The sequence below is a fragment of the Crinia signifera genome, chromosome 1 (genome assembly GCF_055691185.1).
Source record: "Crinia signifera chromosome 1, ASM5569118v1, whole genome shotgun sequence".
Classification (NCBI taxonomy): Eukaryota; Metazoa; Chordata; class Amphibia; order Anura; family Myobatrachidae; genus Crinia; species Crinia signifera.
The window spans coordinates 297,076,110-297,086,955 of NC_139217.1; the positions used below are offsets into that span (position 1 = coordinate 297,076,110).

A 10,846-nucleotide genomic window follows, 5' to 3' on the forward strand; every position below is an offset into this window, starting at 1 on the left:
TTTAAGAGGCATTCCCACTGCCTCTTAAACGTTATTTAACCGTGTAGGACTCTGCTTTGAAAACGGGTTGAAATACCGTTTAACTTTAAACGGTATTTCATCTCTGGTGCTTTCCCACTGCTGCCTTAAACGGTATTTTGCCCTCAAAAATCGGCAATATACCGTTTTAAGGCTGCAGTGGGAAAGGGGCATAAGTGATATAATTGATGACTAAAAGCCCTATTTCAAGTTTTCATACCAGGATGTACCATGCTCACTTAAAGTGGATACAAAGTCACGTGCCACAAGGTATATTTTTAATTGTAACCTTCACCAGGATCACCCTGTGGAGTATTTAGCTGATGTACTGCTCACTCACATCAAGTGGGAGACGATAAAACATGTGACAATTTATATATAGAATGTGTTACCAACTCACTTTAGTTAAGTGACTGATACACATCAAGGTTTCAGAAATCCATGTTGAGAAATGTATTTGAATAAATCCTCAAAACAAATAGGGTAGAATATGAATAAAAAAAATCTAATCTAGGGATCCATCACCAGTGCTTTGATTTACATAATGCAAATATGAATTGGTTATCAAATAGGTAGTCCGAATCAGTCCTTTCAAAATAAATAGATTTAATACCTCAGCAATGGCCAGGTCATCCAAAAGTCAACATATTTCAATGCTATGCTTTTCAAGATTCATTTAGATCTTCACGTCTCTTCCTTATTTATGCCCCCAGAAAAAGGGGGCTGATTGATTAGTGTGGGGAGAGCTGGCTAAGTCACATGACTAACTATACAATATACAAATAAATACTATACATGCCTTCTTATAGAATAAATCATTGGTGGTTATCAGGGTTTTACATTAATGATGGCTGCCAGCCCCGGAACCAAAAGTCTGGCCACTTAACAGTAACTGCTCGACTTCTGTTCCACTGGTTTGAAATTGACATTGTAACACACAGATGGTGGAATTCCGTGCTTCCAGGGGCACTCACACTTCCACATAAGCCATGCACTCACTGTAAGGGAGCGCACATCACGATTAATATAAAAAAAAAAAGTCCTTACTCAATAATGGTGATAAGTTCCTCTGCACGGCTTCATGCTCCCATCTTGACATGAATAGGTTGGTGGACACAAACTTGTACCCATCCAATCCTTTGTAAATGGTTTCCCCTCAATAAAAATAAACTATTTGTCTAGATTAATTCTATACCCTCGATGATAAAATCGGTACTCTTTACCTAGAAGGGCGCCCACGATTTTGATTGTGGGCATAGTTAGGGGGGAGAGGAAGGGGGGAAAAAAAAAAAAAAAAAAAATCGCTTCGGTCGCATGGCATGCGACCAAAAAAAATTGCATGCGATCGACGCGATGACCACGATTTCCCATAGGGAACAATGTTAAATGTCCCAATTGACCCGATTTTCCTGTTCAATGTCCCAATTGTTTCCTATGGAAAATCGGGTCAATGTTAAATGGCCCACAGAGACCAAATAGGCACCCTGAAGTGTGAAATGGCCCCCCCAATTGTTAACGCCACCCCACGATCAACCCGAAGCGTGGCGAGCGCAGCGAGCCCGCGAGGGGTGGTGGTATGCGTCCTACGACCTTTTCATACCCCCACTATCCACGACGGCGTGGAGTTGAGAATAGAAAGTGTGGCACGCGGACAGCTGTGAAGCCCGCAAGGGGACGCGGATACCTGTGAAGGTATCCGCGTCCCCTCGCCACGCTTCGGGCTTGCTGCGCTCGCCATACTTTCTATTCTCAACTCCACACCGACGTGGATAGTGGGGGTATGAAAAGGTCGTAGGACGCGTACCGCCGCCCCTCACGGGCTCGCCACGCTTCGGGTTCACGTTCATCGTGGGGTGGCGTTAACAATTGGGGGGGCCATTTCACACTTCAGGGTGCCTTTTTGGCCTCTGTGGGCCCTTTAACATTGTTCCCTATGGAAAAATCGGGTCAATTGGGACATTTAACATTGTTCCCTATGGGAAATCGCGGCGGTCACATCGCATGCGATTTTTTAGTACATGCGATGCCCGCCCTTCTAGGTAAAGAGTACCAAGTAATCTTATCATCTGATTTTTCCAAATGCTACCCAATTACCCAGGGCTGGGCAACACCGGCCCTCCAGATATTAATGAACTACACATCCCAGCATGCCTTGCATCAGTTTCAGCATGGCCAAATAGCAAAAATAATGCAAAGCATCCTGGGATGTTTAGTTCATTAACATCTGGAGGGCCGGTGTTGCCCAGCCCTGCAATTACCTGTAGTCCCTCCTTCTGATCAATAATGTAGGCAGAGTTGGCACTGGCAGTAACAAATAATAATTTCACTATATCATTTTTTACTTATATGCAGATTTACTGAAGTCCTAACACATTTTCAGAACACCATTCATTGTAATCCATAAATAGGAGCTTCAGTTTTGTTAGTGGGCGGGTAACCCTCACTACTAAATAACTTTACTCATGTGTTAATCTATGCCTCAGCTTGACCAGTATAATATTGCTACAGGGGGTCTGTTGGAGAAGTGTCCTCTGCAAACATCCCAAAAACAAGCAAAGATGCTACAATATAAAATAAAGTGGTCACATACACAAGCAAAGCACAAGTTATAGCAAAGAAAATCTCTTTATTCGTTTAGACAAATCCAGGACCATTAAGAATCTTTACATCTTATGTTTAGCTCATGGCGTATAAGGTGGTGGCAAAGTCTCTGCAGAAATCTTATCGTATGCAGGAGGAGCGCCAGGTATCTGCCAAAAAGAAAATGAAGCAGTTAATAGTTTATTTTTTACCTTGATACTTATTAACCCACTCATCTAGTGCCAACTACAGCTGAAATGTCGAGTGCCAGAACAGTCCTAATCTGTCCTTACCAAAGAAGCATGGACAACTGTGCTCCAATAGGAAACAAGGTGAAACTAGGACTTAAAACGATTTTACACTTCTTGGAATCCACTGGAGCTTAGGGTCTATATTCCCTACTTCATGTGCTCACTTAGGCAAACTGGCTACTGACAAATTAATCCACCAGTAGATTTTTGGATTGCAAGTGGAAAGCGGAGTATCCAGAGGGAACCTACACAAGTACAGGGCCCTACTGGGAATCAAAACTGCAATGCCAGTATTTACATTTAAATGATAACTGGTCAGCTATGCATTCACCAAGTTAACCTTATAGAAGTGGCATGCTCAGAGGATATACTTGCAAGTTCATGCAAGTCAGGGAAAGTTAGGGTTTCTCAGACAGTTTATTATGGAAGGTTCTGCGACCGTCTCTGCAGTTGTTTGGATCTGTGAAGATACTGGTGGGCATCTCAGTGCATTTGCCGGCAGCTGTAACATAATATTTCCATACATCTGTGGTGTATGGAATACCAGCTGTGAATGCATTATGTCCATATCTGAATCAGGCCCATCAATTCGGTCATCACTCTGCTGCATTAACCAACAAGCTACTTATCTTAGTTAAGACGAGCACAGTAATATTCTGTTGATTACTGCCAATTCCTTTTGGGTGCCTGGTGCGCATTATAAGACCTGTTGTAGTAAACTGTCAATTTTAGACAAAACCATAGTCTACAGAGCCAGAATTAGAAGCTGCAGTCTTATTATCCGATGTGGATGGAGTAGCATTGCATGCCGCAAAGAAATGATACTCTTTAATTTGAGCATGCACTACCTTTACTGTGGTTGGGCAGCATGTGTCTCCAAGGTCAGATGCAGAGGACTCCGTACCTGCTGTGGTTGATGGTAGGAAGGGTGATGCCTGATTTAAAGAAACTGATGTAGTCATGTACAACGTTGGCCCTCCAGATGTTGTGAAACTACACATCCCAGCATGCTTTGACACAGTTTTAGCATTCTCTAATAGCAAAACAATTGCAAAGCATGCTGGGATGTGTAGTTTCAAAACATCTGGAGGGCCAACGATGGACATGCCTGCTTTAAATTAAGGCACATCTTAAAGAATTTCTGAATTGAAATGTACACTTTCCAACAGTTGGGAGCAATTTGTTGATTGTCATTTTCCCCCATACATTACTAGATATCTGCTCCTATCAGACAAAAATCTTTAGGAAACATTTAACACCAGGCACCTCACTAGTGCCAAAAGCCTAACCCACTCCCCTAATGCTAGCTGCCCTGCATACTTAGAATACAGAAGGCAGAACTGACAGACATCAATACTTATTGTGATTGCTGGCATGATGACAGCCAGCAGGTTGTGAGCCATATCCAGTTTTAACCATGCCTTACAGAGTAAGGTACCTAACCCTTATTTCCAAAGAGTCATTTTTGACACTAAGGGGGTGTATTCAATCCTGGCCAAGTTAAAAAATGGCAAAAGTGTTGATTGTTATTCAATCACAGGCGGTTTAACGCACATTTTAGAATGTTAGAAAACAGCTGCAAATTTGCTCAAGTAAATGCACAACAATTTTGCTGATCCATGTGGCTTTCACCAGTGCTGGCTTTTTTGCACAGGCGAAACATAAGCACTGGGATTGAGTAGGGAGAGTTGAATTTGCCCAAGAATTTGAGATTTTTTCTGGGCGAAATAGTCACCCCCCCCCCTAAACTTTCAATACCCTTGAGTCAGATTTCAGAGTCAAGTACACTAGCCATTTGCTGTAGCAGGTCCATTAATAGCAGCAGTGCATGTAATAATAATAATAATAATAATTAGACTGCCATTTACCACGTTTGTCAAGGTGTTGTAATCCTGTAATGGCACTTTGCACTCCCCTGTCTCTCGTGATGCACCAAACATTGACTGGATTACAGACGGACTCAAGCGACGACTCTAAAATAAAATCCAAAATATAAAAATATAAATACACACTTCTAAGCAACATTGCCTTCATTTTTCTACAGTTCTTCTTACCCCTACTATTTTGTAGCCACTTCGCTTCTTTAAGTACCAACAGCCAATGATCAGGATAAGCGCAGCTATTATGGCAAGAAGGGCAATTCCGGCAGCCCTAGAAAGATACACACAAGTATAGTAATAGAACAGGTTGTTTCAGTAAGGCATACAATGGCAAAAATAAGGGGGAAACCCCATCAACGTGCATAAGTGTTGTACACCGGTAGGATTTAGAGATACTAAAGCTATCCCCCACCCAATTGAATTTGTTTTTGTTGTATACTCCTTTGCTAATAAAGTCAGCCATTTCCAAAGGACCTCTAACTAACTGATGTATACGGTAGGTACTGTAGGAGGAGGCTTGTGAAAAATATTTTAATTTAATGAACTTTTTTTTTTTTTAGAGTGCCAGAGGTAGTAACATCTTTCCCTTCTGGTAATTCAAGGTGCACACAAAATTTTAAACTGTGTAAATTACATTTTCACAAGCGATTCTCAACTTTGAGGATAATTGATTATAAAAGTAGTCAACCATTAAAGTGAAATAAAGCAGTCAATCCAAATTTGACCACATGAAACTATAGGATAAACTAATGTAGGGTACACACTAGAAAGATCATATGATGGGTCACGCAATCTGTTGGAGCGCATGATCTGCATACGATCCAATCATGATCTGTACCCAGTTTAAGGGATTGTTTTCAAATACTGACTGCAGCAGGTAGGACCTGCAAAATGACCAGCGGGGATGCACATTGGATCTAACACAACCAGTCGAGATTTTCAAATGGGGAAATGTATTGAAATGGGGAAATGGAGGCCAAAATAGTTCTGATGTGTACCCAGCTTTACACGCACCAACTATAAGTCATGGTAAAACAATCCTGAGATGATTGCACAAAAAGGAACAGATCCAAGAGAACGTTCCAAACCATAAGATTTGTTGGTCCAATTCCATATTGCACATGATAGAACACGTCATACACTGCATTTTGGGAGCCAGCAAGTTGTTTACTGGGATGTGGAGGCCTCATTCCTATGCCATTCTCAGGATTTGACTGCACATGCAGCCCCCCGGCTGCACCGCCCGTTCTCCTCCTCGCTGTCAGCCACACTCAAACCTCCAGCCACCTCTGGTTTTATAATTCGAGAAACCAATCCCGGGATTGAGTATTTTTCAATCCCAAATGCCGGGATTGAAAATACACCCCAGGATTGAGGCGCTTCCCCATTTGTAACACTAGGAAGTTCAGTGCAACCCTTTTAGCAGCACATTTTTTCCCAAATAATCTTAGAAGCTACTTTACCAACAGGTATAGCTGCAAATATTCAGCAACCACAGAATCTATGTATGATGGACCACAGCAGATAACAGCGGCACTCACACCGATTCCATAGCGAGACGCAATGCTGCCAAAGTTATCCCATTTTCAGAATGACTAGCACTCCTGATATCGGCTTGAGCAGCTACTGTCATCTTCAATGTAGCCTACACTTTATGGATTCAGTCGACAGAGGGTTCCTCCCTGTAAATGGTAGATTCATATGCTGAAGTCCCAGCAGATCAGATTGCAGGTACAGGTTCCTTTAGGAGCTTGTGTCCTTGTAAGTGCCCAATCATACATCTCACCATGATCATATATATATATTGCAAAAGTGATCTTGGGCAGTAAAATCAGTTTTAGCCTTAGCAGTATAGCCAGAAGCAATGGTGGCAAAATACCCTAAATCCATCACAGCAGCATGTGACCCAGAATCAGCCCTTAGCACGTTACCTACTTAAAACATTCTGCCATTATGGCGCCCAATAATGCTGACAAGGTGACTGGGGAGGGTCTCTACAAAAACAGTACTGAATTCTCACATTCACATATGGAACACTGTTGGAAGTGAATATGTTGCATCATTAATCCCCAATACAAGTAGCATGGGGTTGGTGGTTTGCAGTGCTATGCTTGTAACTGCTGCCCCTGATCGGTATGAAGTACTCAATGGTCCTAGTGCCAATAGTTTATAAAAGCCATTTACTTGTGTGGGTGTGCTGTAACATGTAGTGTGTACACAGTTGGACACATGCAGTCACTACAAAAGCCACCATTAGCACTGTGTGCTGCTCCGTAACCGGCAGCTTTAACTACTTCTACAGTCAACACAATACTTAAGGATGTCCATGCTATTGCCCCATTGAAGTAAAAGCTGGCGCTGTGTCTTCGAGCCTCAACAGCCTGAAGCAGAGTCAACTCATTGTAACCATGACTGGTTTCAACAGAGCAATACCTGCAGGTATGCAAAGTTCTGAATGGGGTTTATGGAAACGTTATATGACACTTCACAATACACTGGTCTGATAGAGTTCTATAAAGCCTTATTTATATGGTTACCTTTTCTCACGAATATCAAAAGTAAAAGGAAAAACGAGTAATTGGGAGTCTATCAGTAAGTTACATTGGTACAGCCATCTTAAGAACTTTACCCCCCACAGTACATCGGGACCTGGCTCCCTAGGCTGCAGCCTATTAGTTAATCAGTCATTGCCCATTACCCCTTAAATTGAAAACCTGACCATGTTACACTTAATCAAATATACCAACACAGCCACTATTTCTCACCTCTTTTAGCATTTGGTAGGTCTTTAGTTCTACTACAGATGGACATTGGATGCCCACCACAAAACAATGCTTAGGCTTCCACCAAGCAATACAGTCTGATAGTGACTAACCACTGCATTGACAGAATGCGATGGAGAGATTTTAGCATATTTAAAAAAAAAAAAAAAAAAAAATCCTATTGGTGCATGAAAAGCAAACCATGCCCATTCCTTGTTAAACAATGGATTCACTTGTATTTTACCATTCAGACAGCAATCACATTTACACCATTTGATGGCAGTTACCATCAGAGCTGCCAGTGAATGGTGAAGATATACAGTTGTGAACCATCAGACTCAAATGCCCATCCCTAGGATCTACCCCACAGAGACTCCAACCTGCACTTACTGTACCAGCAGTCTAGTGTCCACCAGGAAAGGCTAGATTTTGGTTCACTAGAAAGTCTTCGAGCATTAAAATGAATTAGTGCAGCTTGTGCTTAGAATGTGGTTTGTATTAAATACAGATGTACACACATACATGGTTAAGCTATAGGCAGTTGGTGCAGTATCAGACATACATTATATAGATTAAGGAAATAAAAGCCCCACTCCCCGCACACATGCTTGCCGGAGCGAGAACAGATACGCACAGGCAGTGTTTTAGTAGCATCTTATAACGATAGGACTGCGGGGAACATACAGAGGACGCTTAGTACATAAAGGAAACTTACGCTTCGGAGCTGAGCCCGTAGGGTGGCCGGCCTCTGCTGTCTGCCCCCAGGGTATGCGATGAGCCAGAACGGGGCATCTTCCCGAACTCGCACAACCAACTTTTACTAAACCGCAAATAGAGAGCGTTATCCCGCAGCATCGCCCCTAACACCACATGTAACACCCCACACCCAGCCAGCGCCCACAGCTATACACCCCCAGCTGCCCAATCAGCGCTGCAGCCAGGGCCAAGCCCCCACTCACACCTGATTTACTATTGTCTGTAAAAGGTGCTCACTCGTTTTAGAAAAACTCTGATAACTTGTATCGGCAGTGTAGAAAAGTGGTATAAACTACAGAGATAAGGGATCTGCTTCCATGTAACCACGTGTTTATTGGCTTTTAGAATTTAAATAAATCAGTGATCTTTCAATTCAAATAGTGCATAGAAAACAGATATCTCACTCTGATTACTGTGCAGAAAATGCATTTAAGCGATCACTGCAGTTATCTATGTACACAAGCGAGTGATCTGTTACAAATTCAATTAACCACGTCACTTTGCTGGAACACACTTAGAAAAAGTTTATTAGCCAAAATTAACTTAGCCTACATTTATATTTGTACAGTCAATTATAAAGACGACAATTAAAACAAGCTTCATAAGTGTTTATAATTGTTGATAATATGTTGCAGAAAATAATTGACCAGAATTGTTTAAATTAGATTAAGAAGAAAAACACAACATGCAGCAGGGACTTACCTCCGGAAGGATGGTGCGCAAGTTAGCTTGTGAATGCAGTGGCTGATTTCTCATAACCTTTTGTGTCTGAGTCTTATGACTATCACGGGTTCAATACTCAAGAAACCCTTTGATTTATTTTAATGAGCATGAAAGCTGGAAGAATGCATCCCTACTGGGCAAGCTCCTCAAAATCACATGCATTTAAGGGGAAAGGACTTTTCGCAAAGAAAGAAGTAAATGACACAAGTTCATCTGGGCAACACTTATGGGCAAAAATATCAAAAAGAATGGTTTAAGCGTATGAAAACTTGTTAATAAATAGCACTTGAACCTTTTTTTAAAGTTTTTCGAACAAATTTGTTTAGCAGAAGGACGCAAGTAAATGTTAAGAAATGCTTCATTAACATTACATAAGGTCCATACACACTGGGTGATTATGCCCAGCGTGTATGGACAGCGATGACTGCTGTCAGCACTATGCAAAGCTGCTCATCTGCTGGTAATACCAGTAGATGAGCAGCTGTCCCAGCAATGATGCGGGAGCACGCATCACCGTTCACCGCGCATCGCCGGGTCATACACACTGGGTGGCTTTGAGTTGAAAGCCGCTCAAACTTGTTTTTTTTTAGCGGCTTTCAGTTGAAAATTGCCCAGTGTGTATGGGCCTATAGGCTGATAAAGTACATAAACATTCTGCATATAACAGTTTATTCATGGGAGTAGCTAAAGTTGGTGCAAGGGTGCCACTCAGTGGCGGATTAGCCACGGGGCGACAGGGGGGCTTGCACTGGAGCCCAATACAAAAAAAGAATAACAGGTAACACGTGGCGCAATGCTGCCTTCAATCACAATCCCTGAAGATACACCTTTACTTCAAAGCACAGAATTGGGAAAAAACTGGAAAGCTTGCACTTGAGCCCCCACACCCGCCACCCAATTGCTGAGGTGGCAGGCAGCAGGGTCTGGTAGCACTGGCGGGCAGGGGGTCCCTGCGTATGTGAAGTCAGCAGCGGAGTTCCTGTGGCAGATGGGAACTAGTAGTGCTACTAATTCCCATCTGCCCCAGCCCACCAGCGCTTCATGGATCCTACTGCCCTGATCCACGTGCTGCTTCCATCCGGGGGGGGGGGGGGGGTGATGCCTCCATCCGGGGGAGAAAGGGGGTCATGCCTCCACCCGGGAGGTAGGGGGGGCAGGGTGTGTGAGGCGAATTATGCCACCGTCCAGGGGGTGGGGGAAGAGGATGATGCCTCTGTCTGGGGGGGCTTTTTTGTCCAGGGCCCCCACAGATCTTAATCCGGCCCTGGTGCCATTGCGATGGGGCCCTGAGGCATAAGGGGGAAAAGGGGGATTCCTGGACCCAGGTTATAAAGTTGTATTCCAATTTTCCAAATTTGCCTGCTAAGAAATTAGGTCTGATCTATTACCCAGCCGGAACGGTGTGATATTACATATTCAGTAAGAGATGTATGTAGTGGATGTTATAATTGTAAAGGGCACTGTATGAACTGGAGGGCACTGCAATGTGGCATAATCTTATCTGCCCTTTGTAGAGTGAGTGGTACAAAAATGTTACATAATAAGAACTTGGGCACTTTACTGTGGCACAGTATGAAATGGAGGCACTATATTGTGGCATAATATGAACTGGAGGCAAACATGAATTAGGGCACTATTATGGGACATGCAATTAACAAATTCTAAGTAGTGGTGTATCTCAAGAGTCATTGGATCAGGTGCCCCTTCAATATGTTGCAATGGGACCCACTGGTTACACCCCTGAGTTTATGTACTAAGGAGAGAGATAAAGCTGATGTAGCTAAAGGGGAAGATGCAGTTACACTGTCCATTCTGCTGTTATTTGGCAGGACCTGTTTCGTCTATTTAGTGCAGTGAAGCAGGACCCTAACTTGTC

At 42.9% G+C, this 10,846-nt stretch overlaps 1 protein-coding gene across 2 annotated transcripts; it reads right to left on the reverse strand.

Moving 5' to 3' along the window:
* Nucleotides 1-2,624: 2,624 nt before the first annotated feature.
* On the reverse strand, nt 2,625-9,000 carry MLANA (melan-A). 2 transcript variants are annotated; one of them, XM_083185994.1, is made up of 5 exons: nt 8,950-9,000; nt 8,207-8,311; nt 4,904-5,000; nt 4,718-4,822; nt 2,625-2,768 (listed from the first exon to the last, which is right to left on the reverse strand). In XM_083185994.1, exons 2-5 carry the CDS (start codon nt 8,281-8,283, stop codon nt 2,700-2,702), a joined length of 348 nt encoding a protein of 115 aa, XP_083042120.1. In that variant the 5' UTR covers nt 8,284-8,311; nt 8,950-9,000; the 3' UTR covers nt 2,625-2,699. The 2 variants fall into 2 exon arrangements, with proteins under 2 accessions (XP_083042120.1, XP_083042119.1); XM_083185993.1 differs by lacking the exon at nt 8,950-9,000 and having other exon boundaries at nt 8,207-8,371.
* Between the last annotated feature and the right edge of the window lie 1,846 nt (nt 9,001-10,846).